Below are 24,575 nucleotides of genomic sequence, written 5' to 3' on the forward strand. Positions count from 1 at the left end.
AATTTAAATTATATAAATTAAAGTATTAGGTGGTAAGAAATTGGAAAGAAGTTATATAAGAACACGTGCTTAATATTTGATTTTGTAATATTATAAGAAACATATGTTTCAGTTGTAACAAAATTATCTCCATCTTTGATTTTATGATTAGTTTGTAGAAAATCTTGAATTGTGTCAGGTATTATTATTTAATAAAATATACTTAATACAAATATTTTAAAAAGTACATTAATAAATTTTATTGAATCTTATTTTAATAATCAGATCTATACATGATATATGATTTGTAGAATAAATGAAAGGTTAAATAATGAATTTGTTTATATATGTTTTCAATAGGATTGGTGTATTATTATTTTTATTTTGATAGCTTACTATTTATTGCTATTTTGGCAAATAACCATTTTGTTGTTATTTATGAGATAATATGCTATAATTGTACTGGGTAATCCAAAAACTCAACAAAAGGATATTAGGGTAAAAAAACTTATTAATTACCTTTTGGAGGAATAAATTAGATTTTATACCTAATATATATTCAAAATATTTTGTAAACATACGCAATACAATTTTAATGTGTTTATTTGTAGTAAAATGAAACGTAATATAATTATTTTTTTCTTCTTATTCATTCAAAAGTCAAATTATTTATTATTATTATCTTAAAAAATATAGTGAAAATTTTCACTTCCATACCTTATCTATTTCAAAACCTTATCAGTTACTCGATTAAAATTTTTTATTATTTTTTTTCTCAATGATTTACTCATCAATATTAATAGGACCACAATCCTCACATTCAAATCTTCGAGCTTTTAATAAAACAAAATAAATAAGTTAATTTTAACATATAAAAAATTGAATTTACTTTACGTTTTATGTTCTTCTTAATCATTTAGAAAAAAATATCTAAAAAATATATTTATTTGAATAATATTTTTGTAGTTTATTTATAATTAATGGGGTAAAAAATTATAAATGAGATTAATGATGTAATAAAATATTTTTTAAAAAGGTATACAAATATGATTAAAGTAAATATAGTTTCGCTTAAGTATCTAATCTATATTTTTGGTATACTTTTATGTATTTTAATTTAATTACGAATTAAGTTTTTAATTTAGTACGTTCAAATATCATTTATGATAAAATATTGATTAATGAAAAATCCATTTAATAACATTTACCTCCTTTATATATATATATATATATATATATATATATATATATATATATATATATATATATATATATATATACCAGTTTTACTCACAAGAGAGGATAAAAAAAAAAAGGAAGGAAAAAGAGAAACAAAATTGTAGTGGACGGAAAGCTAACTTCATTGTCATTCTAAAAAAAGTGAATTCATGAAAGACAATAGAAGAGCGATAATAATAATAATCGCGCATTTCAAACACTCCTAATTACAATCTCATGTCCTCAATAAAAGAATCTCATGTTTCTAATAAAAGAATCTCATGTCTCTAATAGAAGGATTTCATGTCTCTGATTGAAGAATCTCATGTCTCTAATAGAAGAAAGCTGCGGCAAGTGAAAGAAGGGTAGCAGAAACTCCAACAAGTCCGAGAGATGCAGCTCCGGAGTTCAGTGGGGGAGGGGCGAGAGAGCCTGCAGGAGAAGGCGTAGAAGGGTTGGTGGTGGGATAGGTGGTGGCGGAAGGTGGGGTGGCGACGGGGGAAGGCGGGGTGGCGGTTTTGACGCTGTCATTGACATTGATGGCAAGCTTTTGACCTGCTGGACAGTGGCCTTGAAAGCCACAGATGAAATAGTGAGCACCGGATTTGGTGAGAGTCACTCTGGCAGGTGGAGTGGTGTAAGTGGCAAGAGGAGAGGTTGAGTTGCAAGAATCAAAATTCTCCTTTGTAACTTCCTCTACGTTGTGTGTGTTAGATTGGTAGTTGAACACTGCAAAACACAAACCATAGATGTTTTCTGGTTAATTATATGATTCAAGTTTTGACCAACTATAAATCTCTTAAAAATGTGTAAGTGTTTAATTTAATGATGGATGGTGACTTACCTAGTATGTCTCCAACCTTGAAGGTTTTGCCAGAGGCCCAGGATGCGTAAGCTGCAGCACCATTAGCAGGAACGGTCCAGCCTAAGGTGTCTCCAACAGTGAAAGTAACTTGTCCAGCGGATGGGCCTGGAGCAGGTGCTTGTGTTGGTGTGGGGACAGGGCTAGCCGTTGGTGGAGAACCACTCCTGCTGGGTTGAGGGGCAGGGGAAGGAGTGGCAGAGGTTCTGTTAACAACGTCAATTGTCAATTTCTGACCGAGGGAACAGTGTGTTCCAAAGGAGCAAATGTAATATTGTTCCCCTGACTGGTTCAACATCACGCTCGCTGGACCGGAGGTAAGGGTGAAAAGGGTGGTGGCAGCGTTGCATGCGTCATAAGCTGATTTCGTCACCTTAGCCACATCGTGTCGGCCGTTGGTAAAGTTAAACACTGCAAAAGTCATTAATAAAAAAATTATAATTCATAAATTTGTAATTTAATGACACATAAATAATAAACCAATGAACAGAAAGATTTGGAAGATTAACGTACCAAGAGTGTCACCCACTGTGAAGGTTTTGTCGGAAGCCCAGGTGGTGTAGGTTGCAGCACCGCCGGAAGGGATGGTCCAGCCAGTGGAATCACCCACCACGTGTCTGGTCTGTGCAGCGGAGCCATGAAGAAGGGTGGCTACTGCAAATAGCACAAGGAACAAGCTTCTTGCCATGGATATGTGTTCTTGGAGATAAAGTCGCCCCTGTTTCTATATCTCTGTGCTTCTCTTTTCTCCTTTTCCTTCTACTTAATGAACTTGCGATGTGATGTCCAATGCCAATGCTCTACGTTGGTATTTATAGCCCAAGGGGAACTAAGTTGTTAGTGCAAATAACAACTACATTTTTTCTAAAAGATTTTTTTAGATAAAACTAGATTAGTTAAGATAGTATATAGTCAGTTAAGAAGAATATTTAAGATAATATTTTAGTAATAAGATTATACAAGATTATCTATAGTCTATTAAAAAGATTATTTAAGATAAGATATTATCTGTATCATGGATAGATTAATTCTTTTGGAAAAGATATAACATATATTTTATTTTCGTTTAATAACTAACTACCTGTACAATAAAATTACCTGCAAAATGACAAAAAAAGGTTTAAAAAAAGAATAATTAAATAATTAAACAATTTTACTTTTTAATAAACACAAATAATTTATTTATTTAATAAAATAAAAAATTGAATAGCTTTTCTTTTAGAAATAACGACTATATAATTTGTTAATATTATTATAAAAAAATTATATATATTTACTTATTTTAAAATATACTATTTTTTAATTAATTATATCAAATTGTTATAATGCTATTTCATTAATAATTTTTTTTAAAAAAATACATATTTCAATAAATTGTGTTCGAAATTTTTAAAATTTTAAAATTAACTAAATTTTTTAAGATAATATTTTAGTAATAAGATTATACAAGATTATCTATAGTCTATTAAAAAATTATTTAAGATAAGATATTATCTGTATCACGGTTAGATTAATTCTTTTGGAAAAGATATAACATATATTTTATTTTCGTTTAATAACTAACTACCTGTACAATAAAACTACCTGCGAAATGACAAAAAAGGTTTAAAAAGAAAGAATAATTAAACAATTTTACTTTTTAATAAACACAAAATAATTTATTTATTTAATAAAATAAAAAAACTGAATAAATTTTCTTTTAAAAATAACGACTATATAATTTGTTAATATTATTATAAAAAAATTATATATATTTACTTATTTTAAAATATATTATTTTTTAATTAATTATATCAAATTGTTATAAAGCTATTTCATTAATAATTTTTAAAAAAATTACATATTTAAATAAATTGTGTTCGAAATTTTAAAATTTTAAATTAACTAAATTTTTTAAGATGATATTTTAGTAATAAGATTATACAAGATTATCTATAGTCTATTAAAAAAATTATTTAAGATAAGATATTATCTGTATCTCGGTTAGATTAATTCTTTTGGAAAAGATATAACATATATTTTATTTTCGTTTAATAACTAATTACCTGTACAATAAAATTACCTGCAAAATGACAAAAAAGGGTTTAAAAAGAGAATAATTAAACAATTTTATTTTTTAATAAACACAAAATAATTTATTTATTTAATAAAATAAAAAATTGAATAACTTTTCTTTTAAAAATAACGACTATATAATTTGTTAATATTGTTATAAAAAATTATATATATTTACTTATTTTAAAATATATTATTTTTTAATTAATTATATCAAGTTGTTATAATGCTATTTCATTAATAATTTTTTTTTTAAATTACATATTTAAATAAATTGTGTTCGAAAATTTTCAAATTTTAAATTAACTAAATATTTTAAGATAATATTTTAGTAATAAGATTATACAAGATTATCTATAGTCTATTAAAAAGATTATTTGAGATAAGATATTGTCTGTATCACGGTTAAAAAAATTGAATAATTTAATTATTATATATTAAAAAATATCATAAAAATTGTATTATCACTAAATTATAGATTGTCTCGTGAGAAAATTGTATTTCGAAAAAATAATTGTTTTAACATAAAATAAATATAAGAATATTTTTTAAATTTATTAACTTATTATTATATTTACGTATTATTTTAATAACACTATCAACATCAATAAAATAAAGAATATATTTTTTATTTTATTAATAATATAAAAAAATAAAGGTCTATTTTAAATTTTAGAAATAACAAAACAGATGGGGTCCCTTTCCTTCTTTCTTTTTTTTTCTTTTATTTATGTGAAGATAACCCTACTATTTTCTTAATCCATGGATGAAAATGTCCATCTTTTTTAACATCCTCATACTAATGTACACAAATCAAGACGAAAAGCTTTCTTTTAATGTTTGACTTACGATAAAAAAATAATAATCAATTGTTTAAACTTATTCACCATTTCTAACGAATTAAAGTTAAGAGACTTCAACATGTGTTTACATATGAGTTCTGAATTTTGAGTTTTATTAAATTTATTCACTAAAAAATAAATTAATCTTGTTTTCATTAAAATTTTAACCATATCAATTTATAATTTGGTAGACTTACTTATAGTGGAAATATAAAATGTAAGAAATGTATAACATTTTAACGGTAAGAAATCATATTTTAACCTTTTTATTCACATGCACAACTTCTTCATTATGTCTCGAAGTTATAATTGTTTCTTTACTTTATCTCTATCCATTCAAACCTTTCGTAATCTCTTTTAGAATTTGATTGTTTTGGACTAGTTGGATAATAAGAAATTATTTTTAGTTGAATAGTTTTTCAATCATTAACTTTCTTACTTTAAAACTTTTTGAGAATGAAAGTTTCAAGTAATATAAATTACTTTTAAATTATTTTAGTTGATGATTTTAAAATATGATATATTTTCTCATGAAGATTTCAATAGAATAATGTTGTGTCGCATATTGAGTGTGAAGTTCTTTGAGTAAATGTTGAGTATGGAGTTCTTCCTTACCTATTGAATTGGAGTTTTTATTTTTCTTTTAATCTTAAAAGGTATTGTAAATTCATTTAACTGTATCTTGTAAGAGATAATTGTATATGATGGGGTAAGTATGTTGGTTTAAGTTAAAGTGAGGTAGTTTTATTTTTAGAGTTGTCTTGGTTTTGATGTAGAAATTATCGTCTGACTCATTTAAGTTATATGATACTTTCACTTAATGAAATAAAAAGACACTCAAGCATATGTATCGTTTGAGTCGCTCAAGTGAGTGTATCACCCTTTCTCTCTCCCTCTTACTTCTCTTTTCAATTTCCTTCTCATACCTCAACTATTTCAAAATCTGATCATGTCATACTGTAGCTGAGGAGTCAGGGTACATTTCTACTCGATCAGATTTTCAACACAGTAAGTTCATTTTTACTCTAAAGATCTCTTATTCTCTATTTTTTTCTCTATGATTTAGTCACCAATCTTAGTGGATCTAGTTAAGAAAAATGATTCTCTCAACTTGATTAAGCTCATACTAAAGTTTGGTAATATTTGAATAACTTGCTCTAGGTTCCTAAATTTTTTAGTGGCCCTGTTTGAGGTAGAATTTCCAGAATCTCAGATAAGGGAAGCTAACTTTAACTTTCAATAGTACCCTAGGCTAGAAGATTTGAATGTGGAGGGGACGTGGTCCCAATATTCAATTTTTCTTATAGAAATGTTGTTTGTTTAAATATTGTGTTGTTTGTTTATATATTATTTAAACTTCTAGAAATATTAGATTTTGATAATTTGGAAGTTAAATATTGTTTTTGATGTTGGAAATGTTCTTAAATGTTATGAAATTTAGAATTTTATGTGATTGAGTGATATATATTATATATGAATGATGAAAATTGTATGAAATTGATGTCATACATTTGGGATAATGTATGAGTTGTTGTTTGATAACATTAGGTATGAAAAGACTATGTTTAACCGAGATCCTCTTACTTCACTAATAATCTAAGTCATACAGACTAAGATATCAGGTGGTGAGTGTTGAAGATGGATGAAGCTCATTTCTACCTAGTCTTAGTGTGTTTGATGTAGATGTTAGCTAGGTTGCTTTGTAGGTTGCTATATGTCTTAGATGATCTCATTCTTTAGGGTTGTGTGTATTCAAGATTGCCTTTTGCTGCATGACCCATCCTAGATGCCAAATCAAGGTAGTAAGATCAAGCTCATGATGTGGTTAAACGGTTTTGGAAAAGCTTTTTAAAGTTCTCTTAAATGGTTTGATTCAGTACAAAAATAAATCTGTTTTATTCAGAAGCAATCGGTTTATTTCTTTTTTGTTAAAGGCTTTTCGAAATTCTGTTAGGGCATCAAAGGTACAACTCAATCTGTTATTTCAGTTAAGCTGAGCTAGCAGCTTTATCATCTTTTAACTTGTTGTTTTTCAGAATCAATCTGTTGTTTTGCTAACTGCTATGTAACTGTTTTTTAAAAGTGGTTAGAAATTGTTCTCTATAAAATAAAATGCCCTTCTCACGTAAAGGGATGCTGAACAATCACAATTTTAACAGAGATACAACATTTTATGTGTGAGAAAGTGAATTGAAAAGGTTTTGCAAAGGTTTTTCAAAAGTGAAATACATGTGAGCTTGTTCTTGAAGAACCTTGTGCTGGATGAAGGTGTTGGTACTGTCTTGGAGCAAATAGAACAACTGGTTTATGTTCTTGCAACATTGTTTCAGGTGTAATCTTTTCCTTATTCATTCTTGTATTGGTTTTGAGTGTTAGTCACTCTAGATAAGGTTTCTTGGAGTGCAAGGTATGCTGGAATAGTGTTTTTCAGCCTTGATAGTTGATGTTCTTGAAGGGTTCAAGAACTGCTGTGTGTTTGTAATTGATTGTATCAATTTTTAGTGGATTACACCTTGGAGTGAGGTGAACTGAACGTAGCTCTTCATGAGTGAACCAGTATAAAAATTCTTGTGTGATTCTTTTCTTATCCCTGCACTTAATTCTGTAATTTCACATAATCTGTCAAGAAAGGAATCTGTTATATTAAAACTAAATCTGTTAATTCTGGACCTGGTTAGATCTGCTGTTCTAACTTGGTAATCAATCCTCTAATCATAAATCAAGTTGCTGTGTGAATCTGTAATAGGATAAGAAGGGTGAACTGGTTCCTTTAACTAAACTGTGACATTCGGTTCATTACTCTAGATGGCTTATGTTAAGTAAAAATTGATTAATTCTGTACCTTAAACTGCAACTTTATAAATAGTGAAAGTTAATCAATTTGGTTCTGGTATTGTTGCTGGTTGATCTAAACTATGCTGATCTTGTTTTAATTGTGCTAGATTCATCTGTAAAAACAATCTGTTCCATTTAATATCAATCTGTTATTTTCACCTCTGTTACATAGTAAATTAGATTGTTTTGCGAAAATTTGATAAGCTCAATTCACCCCTCCCCTCTTGATCTTAGACACTGCTTAACTCTAACAGTGAGAAGCTGAGAGGGAGTTCATACACACTGAGTCCCGCTATAGACACTTGATATTGGATGTTTGAACTTACCCTGATTCTTTCTTTTGGATTCGCTGGTAATCTTTGGATCAGATGTTAGTATCTGGTAAGGGCATACTTAATGAGTATTCCGGAAGATGATGGATTTCATGCGTGGTCAGTGGGATTGAAATGAAATTCAATGATTGTGATTGAAAATAAATCTATGTGTGGTCTATGTGAATGATGGAATTGGTATTAAATTTTTATATGACAACATTTAAAAAAATGTTTATAAATGATTAGTTTGATTGGTTCTTTTTGCATAAATTAATATGTTATGAAATTTCTTTTCATTAGCTTATTCTTGTTGCGTTGTAACTGCGATGACTGTACGTACACAAGCAAATGATCATACAAACTTTAGGATGTAATTTTGAATATTATATTGTTAATATTTGTATTTTTATAGTTAATAATCTTATAATAGAAATATTTTGAAAAACTCAAAGTTTGTATAGAAATTAATAGAATTTGTATTGTAATAGTTAAATATATTTTCTAGGATGTTACAACATTGGTCAAATATTTATCTGTGGCGCTCTTTTTGTGGTTGGGACTCACTGATACAATTGCTTGTAGTAGGCACCGTGCGTAACAATTTCAATCCAAAAGCAATCATACAAAGAATCATGACTGATGCACCTTGATTATTATTTTTTATTTGTTCTTCGATTTGTGAAATTAAATTCATGTTCGCCGCAACAAGATCGTCATAAATTGCAACTGTTTCCTCAAAGTGTACCATCTCTGCCTTGTCATAATTTCTTTCCGAATTCATACCGAACGCGGTTACCGTATCGGTGTAAAAGTACATGATAGCTGTCGTTTTGCTGTCAAATTATTATGATTCTAGCGTAGACTTGTCTAACACTAGAGAGATGATAGTATAATTGCGGACAAATATCCCCAAGTCGTCTCCCAACGAATCCAATAGTAAAATCAGTTGATCAGGGTTTAAAATCTATCTGCAGACAATACAAGTTAGCAATAACAATAAAGATAAAAAGGGGGTTTGAGATAGTTGTGCAGAAAATATAAAAAAAAATTAAAATAACAAATAAAAAGCGGTTGATCCCAAGTTCTTCCACCATTGAATTCTTCACAGGTTCTCTAAAGATTAATCTTTTCTCAATCCTCCAACAGAGCTAAACCAGATTGAACATGCGCCAATCTGATTCAACTGAAACTCACCAGTAAAGCATGCGTCTACTGGTTTAATCAATACCCACTTTGTTCCATGCGTATACTCCATGGGAATGCTTACCTCCTCTCCCTTGAATCATGCGCCCAAGAAATTAATTAGAACAATGCGAACTAACTAAGAAACCAAAGTTTAAGATAAGGAAGACTCTCAATCATGCGTTCAAGTACAACCTCTCACAAAAACCAGTTTTCCAGGAGATTAGACAATAAAAACAACTGCTATAGAGAATTAAAAATCGAAACTTTTATTGGAACAAAACCTCAGAACTCAATGGGGAATTACAAAAGAATCAACCAAAAAGGTTTAGCCTTCCATGCGGAGGCAAAACAAAAGAATTACTAAGAAGAAAATAAACTAAGAAAACCCTATGCAGCTCTCCCTTTTTCTCCTTGATGCTTGTGTCCTTTTATAGGCTTTTCTGCTCCAAGGATCTTGAGAGAATATTGTAGTTTATATTTTGTTAACCGTTTCCAAGTTTCTATCTTTCATAATTCTTTTTATTTTGCAGAATCTTGTAGCTTTTATTTTCTCTTTCTTCTCCTCATAATATTTTTTCTGTTTTGGTTCAAGAAGCAACTTGGACTTTTGCATATTTGGCCCATTCACAAAGGTAGATGCTTCCTCCGGATAATTTACTCTAAAAACACAAAATTAACAATAATAATAGTTAAGGCCCAAATAAACCCAATTATAAGAATATTAATTAAAACAATGGATTTATTTATTATTATAGTCCAATAATATATGAATTAGGCTAATGAGTGTGAATAAATATATGTTCATCAGTACACAAATACAGTTACCCTAAAAAGTACTTTTAATTAATTTTAATAAAAAAATTATTATAAATTACTATATCATTTAATAACATAATTTAATCAAATAACAAATAAATATAAACAAACAAAATAATTTATGTACAATCTAAACAAATATTAACTAAACATTATCAAATTTTATTTGGATTCTGTAAAAATATTATTTATAAATAAAATATTATTTCTTATAAACAATTTAATTTTTAAACACTAATAACTATCTACAATTATTATTACAAATTCAAATTTCTTACCTAAATTTTACAAATTTCTGTTTCCATTCTGTAAATCATTCATTTCATACAAATAAATATTTTTCTTAAATGTTAAAAAAATAATAACTATGTACAAAAATTAAAACAATAAATCAAATAAAGGAATTAATTTACGAAGTCCTTAACATAATTAACTAAACTAAAGTCTAAACAAATAATATTACAACCAACATTCATTTACTAACTCCTTAACATAATTAACTAAACTAAAGTCTAAACAAATTATATTACAACCAACATTAATTTACTAACTCCTTAACATAATTAACTAAACTAAATTCTAAAAAAATTATATTACAAAACCATAATCATCCAAACATAAATATAAAACAGAAATTAAAAAAAATAACTTTACATAAAAAATTTAAAAACCTGAAGATAAGTAGTCAAGAACAGCACAATAGGGATGACTGATAGGATGAAGAACACACCACGAGTGTGCCTGAAAACCACATAAAACAAATTAAGAAACACAGAATTTTACAAAATTTAGAACATAATCGATTATCCCATCAGTTATATACACAGGATAATCGATTATCCACGTATAATCGATTATGTTAGTAGGCAAAAAAACAAACATAATCGATTATGACAATACATAATCGATTAAGACCCTTTTTTCACACTTCAGATAATCGATTATGGGTTGAAACTTTTACAGATAATCGGTTAGTGCCTTTACTTAATCGATTATCTACACCATAATCGATTATGTGACCAGTGCTAGTTCAACCATAATCAATTAAGCACCATTCAAAGACATGCTCTCACATTAGATGAACCCAGATGAACCCAGAGATGAACCCAACACGTGAGATGAACAACCTATACGTAACTCAAGCCCCTACCACACACTATGATGGCTTACGAATCTCTCCAACCACACTACACTACACACTCTAATGGCTTCGCTTTCTTTGCTTATATGTGAATGGAGGAATCAACTTCATGCATCGTTTTATATAGCATTTAACCAACTTCATTCCACACCTACCTCACCCACTGCATTCACTCAGTTTTCACACTTTCACACGGTCAAACGATTCCTGAGCCAAGTCAGGAATCTTTGATGCTTTCATGTAGCATGCATGCAGGGCACTGTTCAGTACAAAAGCAAGGGCACCAACGTAACTTCCTATGAATGACGTGGCACTCGCTCTCCTCTGCTCAACTTTCTCTTCATCTCAAGGGAGAACCGAAATTCACTCCCCTTTCTCTTTCCTTCCACCCTCACCCGCAACAATACATGGATCCAAATGGGGTGGTGTTGTGACTTCCATTGTCGACAACAGTACCACTCCTGGAAGCAAACAAGCTCTTAGATGCGGTAACACTTTATATGTTTTTTTTTTTCAGATTTTCATTGCATTTTTTTTTAGGAAAGTTAAGGTCATGAGATGAAAAAAAAGACAATATATAAATACACAATAATATCAATAGTTCATATTGCATAACTTGAGTGCAAAATGGATATTATAGTATAATAACTATTAAATATATAACTGGTCTTCAGTTTTTTATTTTTATTTTCAGGAATTGAAGAAGTGAATTTATTTATCTAAGGTGATACGATCTTTTGGCTATGGTTCTTCTAGCTTTTATATTGAAAAAGCCAAGACACACTAATGATATTTTCAATATCTTATTAGTTCGAGTGGTTGAGAATCATTACGTAATATCTCAAATTCCTTTTTTTTCAATAAAAAATATGTACGTATTACTTAATTAAGTTCTTTTATGGAATCAATTATTAAAAAAAATATTAAATACTTTAACCATGTTTAAATAAGATATTTGACGTTTTCTTTCTTTGTACACCATTTTGAAAAATTTGTATCAGTTGTCCACGTCGAGGGGAGGAGATGAGCTTTTGTTTGAATTTGATTGATAGCCAATAACAAATCATCTTTATGCCACACACTTAAGAGATTTTGTTTTCTCTTTTCGATGGACACTTCACTATTTATTTATAGCTTTAAGTAGATTGGGGATTTGACTAAATCTTTAGTTAAATGATAAGATATTATGAGCTAGAAAAAAAATTGTTTTCATAATGTATATGTTTTATTTTATTAATACTAATAAATAAAATATCAGGACAGATCATCTAATATTTTTTATAGTGGTCTAGTGTGTTTTATGTTTATCTAATATTTAGTATAGGGTACACTGTTTGTTAGTTTCTTAGATATAGTGTAAATTGTCAAATATGTTTTAGGTTGACATAGTAGTCTAGTTTTTCCATAGCCAGTTTATTTCTATTTTTTTTTTATGATTTTAGGTATTTTAAGGTTTTGTGATTTCAACAGTTTTATCTTTGTCTTTTTTGTGTGTATATATTGTCATTGTTGTTTTTTATAATGTGTTGTTTTTTTGGCAAAGCGTCATATGAATGGATAAAGCAGAGGGAATTTGGAATGATTTAAAGTTTATATACTTTCTAGGTGATTTATTAAGAATTTTTTACCACCAAATGAAGGCTTCTTCATTAAGGAAAGGTGATTCCATCGCTACTGAATTTTTTTACCAAACTTCGTGTTATATGGGAAAAATTGCACAATTTCAAACTAAATCTCATATATGTTTGTGTCACGAGATGTACTTGTGTTGTTCTAACAATTATAAATCAAGAAAAGATTATCAATTATAGAGATTTTTTCTTATGTGTCTCAATAAAAAAAGACAAATTCAAAGAAATAACTTCATTATTGGTTTGGAACCTAAGATCAACGTTGTTGCTTTAGTAATTATTGTACTAATTGTGGAAAAAGTGTGCATATAAATGATACATTCTATCACAAACATAATTTTCCTCTGAATCATTACAATAAAAAAATGTGAATACACTACGACAATCTTAGTCATATTATGAACATATGCTATATAAAGCACATATTCCTACTCTACTTGGTAACAAGTTTAGCAATAATAAAAATAACTGTGTTAACATTATATATATTGAGAATGAAAATAAGAGTGAGATCAATTAATCATCTACTTTTGAAAATAAAGTATTTCTCCTTTCACAATAACAATATTAAGCTTTGATGTCTTTAGTTTCTAAATTTGATTTTGATAACTCTACCAATATATTTGAAGTCAACGAAATAGGTTCTTTCATTGTTTCACACAAACTTCTAATATGAATTTTTCAAATTTATAAAATTTAACTTTATAAACTCTAGTAGTACTCATTATACCTATTAGTGTGATTTACAAAATTCCTTTCTTGCTATTTATACATTCAGTGACTTACAATTTAATTTCTATTTCAAAATTGACTTCTCTTTTAAACTAAAATGACAGGAAAAAATGATTTAGTTAATGCTATTGTTTATCTATACATTCTTAATGCTAATGTTGTTCGATACGGTCTCAATTCATACAAAAGAATATTTTTTGTTTTAAAAAGACCAAAATGTGAAGGAGTTAGTGAGTTTTAATGATAAAGTGATTATTAAAGTGGAAGGAAGCAATTATAAAACATTGAAAGATAAGAAAATAAAGTATAAAATATCAGAGAATAGGAAAAGAAAACCTAATAATGAGGCAAAGAAGGCTGAAATGACAAGAATGGCCAGAGATGAAATGGTTTTGGAGAGCGGGACCCACAACAATCTGCTTCCAGGACTCATAAGATGCATCCAAAGCAGAGGCCCCGACGAAGGCGACCCCAACGTTTCCCAGCCTCAGCAGTCACCCTTAAAAAATCTCCACCAATGCGCACACCCCACACCACACCACACCATACCTCGTCCCTTCGCGCCATCCCCACCGTCCAAACCGGATCTAACGCCTCAAAATCTCATCACCGGGTCCCACTTCACGTGAAACCCTAGCACGTGGGGCCACATAAAGGGCCCCACTCCATCAAGAATCAACGGCCGGGATCACTTATCACTTCCTTCTATAAGAATCCGTCGCCATTCTCCACCTTCCTCACCTCTCTGACGCGTGAGTCAGCGAGTGTTCCTCTTCCTTCTCTTCTCTTCTCCGTTATCATTTCACCAACGACTTCCTTACATCCATGACAACAACCACAATGCTTCTGCGAAGCTCCTCCACGCCGATTCTGAACTCCTGCATCCCCAACCCCAACCTCAAGGATTCGCCTCACGAACACGAAATCCTTCACCGGATCCCGCCTACGCGCTCCCTCACGCTGTCGGCGTCCTCGAGTTCGCTGTCACTTGACGCTTCCCCGAGCAGAATGACGAGGGCGCTGTCGGAGACGGATCTCCCCGCGCGCTCCAAAACGACGTCGTTCGGCTCCGCTCTGTTTTCGTTCTCCGAGTCCGACGAATGCGAGAGTGCGTCCGTAGAAGGCGGCGGAAGTGGCGGCGGCGGCGGATGGGACAACAGTGGCGGCGGAGGGTCGGGGTTTTGGAATTCGAATAACGGGAACGATAGCACGGACTTGTATTACCGAACGATGATCGAAGCTAATCCAGGAAACCCTCTATTTCTTGGGAACTACGCGAGGTACTTGAAAGAGGTACGTGAATTGACGAATATTTGATTTACTTGTGGAGTGCGTAAAGCGATGGATGAGAATATGTATAGTTGTTTATTTGATGGCAGGTTCGAGGGGACTTTGTGAAAGCAGAGGAGTACTGTGGGAGAGCGATATTGGCGAATCCAAATGATGGGAAGGTGCTGTCCTTGTATGCAGACTTGATTTGGGAGAGCCATAAGGATGCTTCGCGTGCCGAGACTTATTTTGATCAAGCAGTTAAAGCTGCTCCTGATGACTGGTAACAATCATCAACTCTTCTCTTGTTTCTTCTTTTTATGCTTCGTTAATCTATATAATTCCATAATAATATGTATGTATGTGGTGTGTTTGGGACTTGACAGTATCGTGTAACAGTAGATGGAATTTTTTTGAGTAATTAAGGACAAATCGCATACATATTATTGTTATGTAAAAACTAATCATCTTAAAATTACTTTTCAAGAAACTTTTTGAAACAAATACTAATTTTGATTGTAATTTATAATTCATTATATTTATTATCAGTTACCAAAATATTATAAACTTTTTAACTTTTACATATATGTCATTTCTAATTGATTATTTATTGACTGTAAATAATACTCCGTGTATAATTGAAGAAAATGATTTAGAATAGGATGTTTGCATGAATTGAATATTATAAATATGTATTATTTCCATGACTTTTCCGAGGATAATATAATTTCTGGCTGACACAATTTTCTTATCAAAATTCATATTTCAAAATGGCTGGTTGATTGAAGGTTAAAAAACGCTGGTATAGAAAAGTAGCAATTTTTGGTTCAATATATGGAGAGGGATGACCCTAGATCAGAAATTAAGAATATGTGTTTGTCGTAACTCGTTCTGTAAATTTATGAAACGCTTGCTTTGTTTTGTAGTTATGTTCTGGCATCCTATGCTCATTTTCTTTGGGATGCTGAGGAAGAAGAAGATGAAGTTGTAGAAGATTCGTGTGAAAAATCTGGCTGTTTCATACATGAAGTTGCTCCACCCCCTACTCCTTTAGCTGCTGCTTCTTAAGCTGCTTCCACTGGTGCCTGGGTTTCATATAATATAACTTTCTAACCTTTGTTTATACTACCTTAACCTTATAATATTTTTGGCCGATGAGAACTGTGATAATGATAAATGGTTATTGTCCACCTTGTGATCGATGTAGATTCATGTAGCCATACTGGAGAATAAAAGATGGAGGACATTATTCTCCTTTCTGATTCGTGTTTCGCGTTTTGATTGATTTGTCAAATCTTGCCTTTTATTTTTAAAACATTTCATGGACAAAATTTCTAATATTCCCGAGATAAGTCGAGTCTGCAAAGCACGACATTTAAGTGTTAAATCGTCTTTCTGAAAATAATTTCTTTATTTTTTTTAGTGAAATAGAGTTTGATAATCTAGTTTAGGATTATTATTTTCAATTAAAACTTGTGTTTTTTTTAAGTTGCGTTTCTGCACACGACTTTAACCTTTTGATTTGATTGAGGTCGTCTATGATATATGATTTGATGTTAAAGATTTAGCATTGTTTTTCGTTTTTTCATTTTTCATGTATAGTTTTATTTTCTATAAACTAGTTTATATGAAGAATAAAGTTTCTTATATGAATGTGTCACTTTCCTTTTCTTCTTTTGTGCTTGGTTTCGTTGAACTTGGTGTGAATGCAGCATTGTATTTGCTTCCATGTTAACTTCATGCTTCCATGTTAACTTCATACCGGTGGTGCTGTGTGATTGTTTGTCAAAACTTAGAGTACATAATTAACTATGCTATAGCATAAACTATTATATTTATATTATATAACATAATAAATAATGTTAAAAATAAAATAGTAAATAATAATATATTTTAAATAATAAATAAATTCATATAAATAGTAATAAAAATATTAAATAAAAACTACGATTTATAATAACAATAATAAATAATAATATTAGTAATAAAATAATAATTAAAAATAGTAATAACAATAAAATATCATAAAATAATCATACTGCTAATAAAATTAAAATTTAAGATGAAAGCAATAAAGTTATTTTACAATTTTTTTAATTAAAAAATAATTTTAATCTATTATACCAATCAAATAAAGTCATGGTTGAAATCATAACCTTTTAAAAAAAATAATTAAAAATCGCGTTTCTAGTAATATTTTATGTGAATTTAGCTTTATTATTTGATTTAATTTTTGTTTTAATATTTCATTTGAACTTTAGCTTTAATAAACATATATTAGTCTTGTTTTTTGTTTTCAAACAACACTTCAATTTTTTTAAATTATCTACACAAATGATGTTTTGAACGCGACTCTAAAATAAAAACATAATTATTTTAATTTTCTATAGCGATACGTAATATAAAAGTTTTTATAAAATAAAATAATAATTATTTTATTTTATTTTGTTAGTCGGATGAAAATGTTTGCATGTAAGTTTATTTAGAAAAAAAAATCAACTTTAACAAATAAAAATTATAATGTTATATTTTAGTTTATGATTTAAATTGAAATCGTGAATCAAAACACGGATTTAGTAAAAGGTTAAAAAAAATAAACATAAAGAAATTGAGTTTGAGACTTTTACTTTGGAGTTTTTTCTAAGTTTTGATGTATTCAGCAAACTTAAGAGAAAGTGCACTGCTCTGTAAAAAACAAAAAAAATCTTTGTCTTTTGGCATAACTCCAAGAAGAACGCAGCTTGAGCCGTATTTGGAGGTATATCATTCAACCTCTAAGTAGGTGCCAGATTTGGGTTTTTATGCAGCTAGCATTAGGCTGTTCCATCCAATCAACTCAAACCAAATCCAAACACAAATTTTGGATCTTATAATTGTAATTGATTTGGGTTTTGAATCCGGATATGTAATTTTAACTCAGAAACAATTTAAATTTATCTTTTTTATTTATACCTTGTAATTTTATAATTTTATATCACATATACATTTATAAATTATCATTTTGACTCGAGAATAATTTTTTCTTCTTCAATTTACTATGATTGCCCCTTATTTTTTATTTTGTTTTATCATCATATCCCCAAATATAAACTATTTTTTGAGTAAATTATTATTATTATGATGGGGATGGCCACTTAATATAAGATATACATTCACCTCAATAGTTTACATGATTATATTCCAATAATAATGTAAAAATTTCTGCAAACATTTAAAATCCAACAAGTCTACGACATAAAAAAAAAGTGTTTCACATCAAATACTATTTATGTAATTTGAGTTGCTACAAAAATTTGAAAAATCTGAATAAACAAAAATGATTTAATACTGATAGGATAAAGTTTAATGATCTGAAAAGCCAATCTATTGATATGCAAAATCCGCAGGAATTTTGTGTTTAGAAATAACGTTTCAACCTTGTATAGCGCTGCTTCCACAGTTTTGGAGTTATATTATTCACACGTGCGGATAGGTGGCATGGCAGATTTTTATTTTTAGACAGCTCGCATAATGTCACGTAGGGACAAATCAAAATCCCCAGGTGTATGCTATTATTATGTGTCGTAAGGGTCACATAACTCCGGGCCTATTTGACTTATATACTTTAGTAGACCTGGACATCTCCATAATGAGATACCTACAATTTATTTATTTATTTGTGGAACTATATATTATATATTATTAGTCATCGAGATAAAATCTAAATGACTAAATTCTTTCTGATAAATATCAATTTTATCATGTATTCAATTTGGCATTAAAATGAGGAAAATATTCATGTGAAATGATAAAAATAAACTTAAATAAAAAGAGGGTGTATATTTTTAAATTTGATTTTCGGAACACAGTATTGAATTCTGAAAATTCATTTCCATAATGCATTTTCAAATTTTATGTTCTGGAATGTATTTTTTGCATTTTGGATTTTCTTTTCCAAAAAAAAATTTTGATTTATATTTTTTGAATTTCAAATTTTCAAATTCGGGATAAAGGATAATTTTGAAAATTTTAAAAGATAAAAGGGTGCATGTTGAAATTGATATGGTGCACGAAGAACTTGTCAGGTTAATAAGTAAACTTTAAACATAGTTTAATAAAATAAAACTGGTGTATAAAGTGATGTTTGCACCTACTTATATTTTTTAAAATATTCATTTTTTATAATCGATGTGAGATCTCCAACATTAAGAACTAATATTCTAGAAGACACAATTGATATTAGTTAGTTTCCTTCTAAAAACCTTCTAGCACGTTCTTTAATAGTTCATTCTTCAAAATTGATTCATCTATAAATTTTTTGAATTTCTAATTGAAGAGATTTATGTACATACCCAACAATCATAAGACCAAAAAATATTAATTTAATATAATATTTAACATAAATGGAATCATAACTTATTATTAATAAGATTAGTTACTATTATAAAATTTATTTATATATTATAATTACTGTTTAATGTATTCTTAATTAAATAGACGAGAAGAGTACAACTCAACTTTTTTTTTTTACTTTTTATACTCATAAATATAATATATTCTTACTGGAATAATAAGAATCTTTGACTTGAGTATATAAGAATATTTGTAAATGAACCTCAACCTCTCCCTGATATCTATCAACGTCATAAATCTGGGTCCGATCAAAATCTTCTGATCTCCACCTCAACTCTTGGAGTCGAGAAGAGGTGGGTGGATTTTTATTGTAAATGGAGCGTTCGTGTTTCTCGTATTTCATTTTGTCAAATTGTTGTGATAGGTCCAACCCTTGCCATTCAGCTTTTGAAATGTTGATGGTTGGCAAGACAGCTGCAAAATTTTCGAATTTTGAATATGGTTGGTTTAGGAGATTCCATATTATCTAGTGAGTAAATTAGTTTCTGGACTGAGTCAGGCCTAGTTTAGATACTAAAGTAATATCAAAGTTTGTCTCACTGGTTGTTCTTAGGTTGAGTATGCTACTTAGTACTTGTTATGGAGTTGTTAAGTTACCTACGAATGTTCAAATCTATAAATTTATAATTTGAGATGTTTAGCCTTTTGTCAGAAGAGGTATGAGTGATGGTAACTCTCATTTCTTTGAGATAATTTTAAAATTTGAGTTAGACTCGAAATCAGATTGAATCATTTGAAATGCCTAATTGCGGAAGAGGAAACTTGTTTGCATCTGTGGAAGAAGATATTGCTTCTATTAATGCAGATCTTAGCTTCCATTCAGTTTATGGATTCTTAGAATACATTTCTAACCTACTATTTTTCTAATAATCTCGAGGTTTCTCATGTTCTGGCATGGTAAGATATGGCACTCACAACATTAGAGAACAAATAAAGAAACAACCTAATCGTGGCAAGGTAACTACGGTTTCTTGCCTCACGATTTACAACGAATGCTACTACCTTTTGTTCATTTTATTACAGCAGAAGGAGGCCTTCACAAGATCCAGAACCAGCCAAGAACTGAACCACCAACTAATCCAAACCCGAGGAACCCTGTCATTACAATAGCAGATAACTCTGCTTCAGACAAGGGCACTGACTTGGGTGTTAGAATCATGAGGACACTAGTGAGGTATCCATTGCTAAATCCTAGCAGAAAAGTCAGAACCACCATAGGTACTTCTGTTTTGAGCCATTTTGGTCCATGAAGACAAATTACAAAGAGTGGATAGAATAGTAGCCTAGATGTGGCAGCCCATATTGCCCTTTTCATGGATTGAATAACATAAAAGGCAGTTAATGACTTCCCCATTAGATCAGCCAAATTGTAAACTGTTATCAGTAAAATAGGATACCAATCCCTTAGAAGCTTGGATTCAAGATCTTCAGCAATAAATCCGGGGAAAATAGATAGGGTCACTATGTAGATTATGAAAATTCCAAACGCTGCTCCCTTGATTTTTCCTGCCACTGCCCAAAATTTTGTCCCTGTGCATAAGGTGCTCTCCTGATGAACGCTCTGATGGTGCTGGTGCATCACTGGTAACTTGTGCTGCAAGTTGCTTAACACAATACAAAATAGGAGGAAAATGGTGGCAACCATGAAGTACAGATGAGCACTTATTTTGAGACCCTTGGGGGTTTGTGGGAGTGATGCCTTGGTTATTATCCTCAAGATTGAAATTATAATACCTGTCACCCAGGAAAAAAAAATTATTATTTGTGTAAGACCAAACTTTAACAGCACCTGGATATCAAACTAACTACTCAATTTTACTTCAAACATCATTTGAAAACTAGAGACCGACCAAGCTCAACTTATTTAAGCGAAAACAGCAGCAAGGTCAGTTACAGTTTCAAAACTGTGAAGTATTTAATATTTAAGAGACACTTGGTGTGAGTAATAACAGTATGGCTCTATTACCAGATGGATAGGATTACTTTATCGATTATAGATGAAAGAATATGCTAAATATGCAAGAAAAGATCTTGTCACGCAGATACAGTGCCCAGTTAAAAACTAAGAAAACGAGACCCCGGAATCTACATTAGTTTTTCTCCCACCCTTTAAAAGCATGTATATCCTTACAAGAATAAAAGTACACAACATGGTATTGTTTAAAACTTCTTTACTTTTCTAATCAGCTGCTTCTTATGTTCCTAAGAATTTGTCAAAAATAGAAAAACATAATCTGCCAATGGGGAATGAAAGTGAATTGAACTTGGGGGACAAAGAATGAATTGCCTTGGTACCTGAAGAAGCAGTTCCAGCAAAAACTGCTTGCATATACTGTTTTGGGAGCTTCCCAGCTGACCCTATCAAGCTTCCACCTACCAAGCCGTCTGCTAAACCACATATCACCACTGCTGCAACCGTCAAACCATAGGCACCACTCGGTCTCTCATTGAGCTTGGTGCTGCTTGAGGTCCAGTCTATGACTGGGGCTACCATAAGAGACATAACAAACATGGAGAACCCCAAGTTCATTCTCAACCTCAATGTTGTTTTGCTCCAACCTCCCCAACTGATCATCCCAAGAAGCACCATCACAGATGAAATCATGTAAGCCACAGAGAAAACCCTTTCTATGTGTTTGGTTGGATAGAGGTAGGCAAAGTAATCCACTGCAGTGATCAAGGCATTCCAGGGAAGCAAGTTACCAGCACCAAGCAAGAAATGAATTATGTAAGCAACTCGGTAGGTATCTGGTCTTTCACTTGGATCACTAGACACCAACTTAACAGCTTCCATGTTTTGCTAGCTTTTTCTCAACTTGTGGACATTCGTGGTTGATACCTGATACTATACCAACCCAAGTGCTAAGCTATGGTGTTTGTTTGAATAGAGTGAGAGGATGAGAACTATATGAGGAAGTGGTGGTTGATATAGGCAGTGAGATGGTTCTACTTATGCTAGAGCTAGTTTGGGAGGGACTAGTTGACAGCTTTGCTAGCCTTCATACGTATATATACGCAGAGAGGCAGGCACACGCACAAAGAGAAGCACGCATTTGATTGATGGAGTTGGACATGGAATCGATATGCTTAATGTATGAATAAGAAAATTTGTGCTCTGTGGGGACAGCAACGAATGGGTGATATTAGATATACCTTTTGGTCATACGGTCACACATGGGTAAGCTGTCGTTGCAATATCTAGTACTTGACCCTCAATTAACATAAATTGGATGCTTGATATTCATGATAATGATCCCTTTAGTAAAAGCCTTGTCTTTCTTGCACCCGAGTTATCCATCCACAAGTTGCAAAAGATGTTCAGTTAAAAGTAGTGTAATAAGTCGATAACAATATGCCACCAACCAACGGTTGTGTTCACTCATAGAGAGTGTAGTCAATGAAGTCATGGAGATAACACTGACAAGGGGCTTGTCAAGCGTGACATTTCACAAAAGAAAAGGGTCCCTTGAATCGTGTCCCTCGGTTAATTGCTAGTTTACCTCAGCAGAATTTGATACTGTATCAGAGAATTTATACAGTTCAAGTTAATCACCCCCAGCTTGACGTATGTCACTTAGCCGTTATTCCAGGCTTTTATCCTTTTTTCACATGGTGCTGGTTGGTTTCTTGAGGTCCATGCTGCTCACAATCACCCTTAAATAAAGCACTGCCTCAAGATAACACTGCAAAAGAAAAGGAAGTTTAACATGAAGTGCTATGTTACCTAAATCATCAAATAGTAACAGCCATCAATTTTTTTGGTTAATTGTATGAGTCATAGCATGTGGAGCTTTTCTTTATTTCATCTACTCAGTGGAGGAGACAAACCAGTACCCGATGATAGTGATTGCTAAGAGACTTAAACCTAACGATGTGCAATACAAACTGGATGGACAGAATTTATCAACTATAAAAGCAGTAGCAATGTGCCCTCCATATTGCATTATCTAACATGAGTCAAGTTTAACCATTTTTTTGAATGTCCTTGTTTTGACTTCAGTCTTTTTTTGGGATATAATTTCAAATCAATTAAAAATGAGATAGCAATCATTACGTGGTCATATTCCTTAAAAATAATGTCCCTTAGACAATGATGTGTGTTTTGCACCTGTAGCCAGAATCAGGCCCAGTGATCCATTATTCACCCAATTAGGGTCATAACTTGATTTCAGGTTAGATGCTGAAATTTCTGTCATAATTGCGTCATCAACCTAAAAAACTTATGACTCATTCTGCTTTCAAATTATGTGCTTAGCCTAAAATAAAAACTTTCCACCATATTTCTTATACCAAAAAGTTTGGATAGCCAATCTCTCATGCTTAAGTAACTACCACGCTAATTAAATGGGGTCTCCCCCACTCAACGTGACTCTTTTATTTGGGTCCAAATATGATTTCAACTTAAGTGTTTATGGGAAAACGAAGTCTCATTATGGGAGGTATTTGTATTCAGTGTCTAAATTGCATCTCAAAACAAAAGTATAGGGTACAACACTTCTCTCTGACTCCACTACTAGTACTACTGCGGGGACATAACAATCTTCAACAGACCTGCACGGAAACTATAGTCTACCAAGTCAGAACTGTGATTAGATCCATGTGAAAGGGACTTGTCAATACAGAATAATGAATTGTTAACAAAGGAGGCACATGTTTATAGTAGTTGTAGAAAATGATGTGAAACTAAAGAGAATGGAACTTATATAGCATACCATCTCCTTATGTTGGGGAACACAACCATGCGTGAGAATCACGTGATTCTAGGGCGTTTCCAGACACCAACCTCTTGTCTCTTAGTATCAAATTCTCATGGCTAATGTCTTTACCATATAACTGATTAATTAATAAAGTAACAAAAAGGTAAAGTAGAAAAGATTGTCGAGTCTACAAAGACGGAGCTTATAAATAATGGCTTGTACCTTTACCATTATTGGATTGGAACAAACCCAAACCCAACATTTTTGAAGTGCTAACTGCCAAATTTATGTTGATGAACAATAGATTGTATTATTGGATTGGAACTATGGGTGAGAAAATGACAAAAGTAACCATTCATGTATTTTCTATCAGTTTAGTGTTAAATATGATTGAAAAGGAGAATGGGGCCTAAGAAACAGATAAAAAAAGTGATTTTCCCAAATGGGATTATCTTTGGAGGGCAAAGCTTTTTAGCTCTTTGTCTCATTCGATGAACCATTTAAAACAGTCAAGTTGAAATGAGCTTTACCATGAAGATTTTGAGTGGCGTGATTTTAGGATGTCCGATGTGAGTCTGTGACTCCGACTGCGATTGGATTGACGTTG

The 24,575-nt window shown here is 31.0% G+C and overlaps 3 protein-coding genes across 3 annotated transcripts; 1 reads left to right on the plus strand and 2 right to left on the minus strand.

Annotated features, from left to right (window-relative positions):
* Positions 1-1,490: 1,490 nt before the first annotated feature.
* LOC137805917 (blue copper protein-like) lies at positions 1,491-2,829 on the minus strand. The gene is made up of 3 exons (XM_068605795.1): positions 2,573-2,829; positions 2,042-2,470; positions 1,491-1,926 (listed from the first exon to the last, which is right to left on the minus strand). Exons 1-3 carry the CDS (start codon positions 2,745-2,747, stop codon positions 1,529-1,531), a joined length of 1,002 nt encoding a protein of 333 aa, XP_068461896.1. The 5' UTR covers positions 2,748-2,829; the 3' UTR covers positions 1,491-1,528.
* An 11,242-nt stretch (positions 2,830-14,071) lies between these two features.
* LOC137807540 (uncharacterized) lies at positions 14,072-16,143 on the plus strand. Its single transcript, XM_068608226.1, has 3 exons — positions 14,072-14,903; positions 14,990-15,162; positions 15,806-16,143. The coding sequence occupies exons 1-3, from the start codon at positions 14,436-14,438 to the stop codon at positions 15,945-15,947; spliced, it is 783 nt and encodes a 260-aa protein (XP_068464327.1). The 5' UTR covers positions 14,072-14,435; the 3' UTR covers positions 15,948-16,143.
* Positions 16,144-20,044: 3,901 nt separating this feature from the next.
* Positions 20,045-22,980, minus strand: LOC137807541 (equilibrative nucleotide transporter 8). The gene is made up of 2 exons (XM_068608228.1): positions 21,567-22,980; positions 20,045-21,005 (listed from the first exon to the last, which is right to left on the minus strand). Exons 1-2 carry the CDS (start codon positions 22,063-22,065, stop codon positions 20,308-20,310), a joined length of 1,197 nt encoding a protein of 398 aa, XP_068464329.1. The 5' UTR covers positions 22,066-22,980; the 3' UTR covers positions 20,045-20,307.
* Positions 22,981-24,575: the final 1,595 nt, after the last annotated feature.

Source organism: Phaseolus vulgaris, chromosome 3 (assembly GCF_000499845.2).
Source record: "Phaseolus vulgaris cultivar G19833 chromosome 3, P. vulgaris v2.0, whole genome shotgun sequence".
Classification (NCBI taxonomy): Eukaryota; Viridiplantae; Streptophyta; class Magnoliopsida; order Fabales; family Fabaceae; genus Phaseolus; species Phaseolus vulgaris.

Bases quoted from the DNA above. Each gene is read 5' to 3' on its own strand.
- LOC137805917 (XM_068605795.1), bottom strand. From the start codon at position 2,747: ATGGCAAGAAGCTTGTTCCTTGTGCTATTTGCAGTAGCCACCCTTCTT. The intron at 2,471-2,572 runs GTACGTTAATCT...TGACTTTTGCAG, and splicing joins CACAGTGGGTGACACTCTTG to TGTTTAACTTTACCAACGGC. The intron at 1,927-2,041 runs GTAAGTCACCAT...TGTGTTTTGCAG, and splicing joins CAAGGTTGGAGACATACTAG to TGTTCAACTACCAATCTAAC.
- LOC137807540 (XM_068608226.1), top strand. From the start codon at position 14,436: ATGACAACAACCACAATGCTTCTGCGAAGCTCCTCCACGCCGATTCTG. The intron at 14,904-14,989 runs GTACGTGAATTG...ATTTGATGGCAG, and splicing joins ACGCGAGGTACTTGAAAGAG to GTTCGAGGGGACTTTGTGAA. The intron at 15,163-15,805 runs GTAACAATCATC...TTTGTTTTGTAG, and splicing joins AAAGCTGCTCCTGATGACTG to TTATGTTCTGGCATCCTATG.
- LOC137807541 (XM_068608228.1), bottom strand. From the start codon at position 22,065: ATGGAAGCTGTTAAGTTGGTGTCTAGTGATCCAAGTGAAAGACCAGAT. The intron at 21,006-21,566 runs GTACCAAGGCAA...CCTGGGTGACAG, and splicing joins TGCTGGAACTGCTTCTTCAG to GTATTATAATTTCAATCTTG.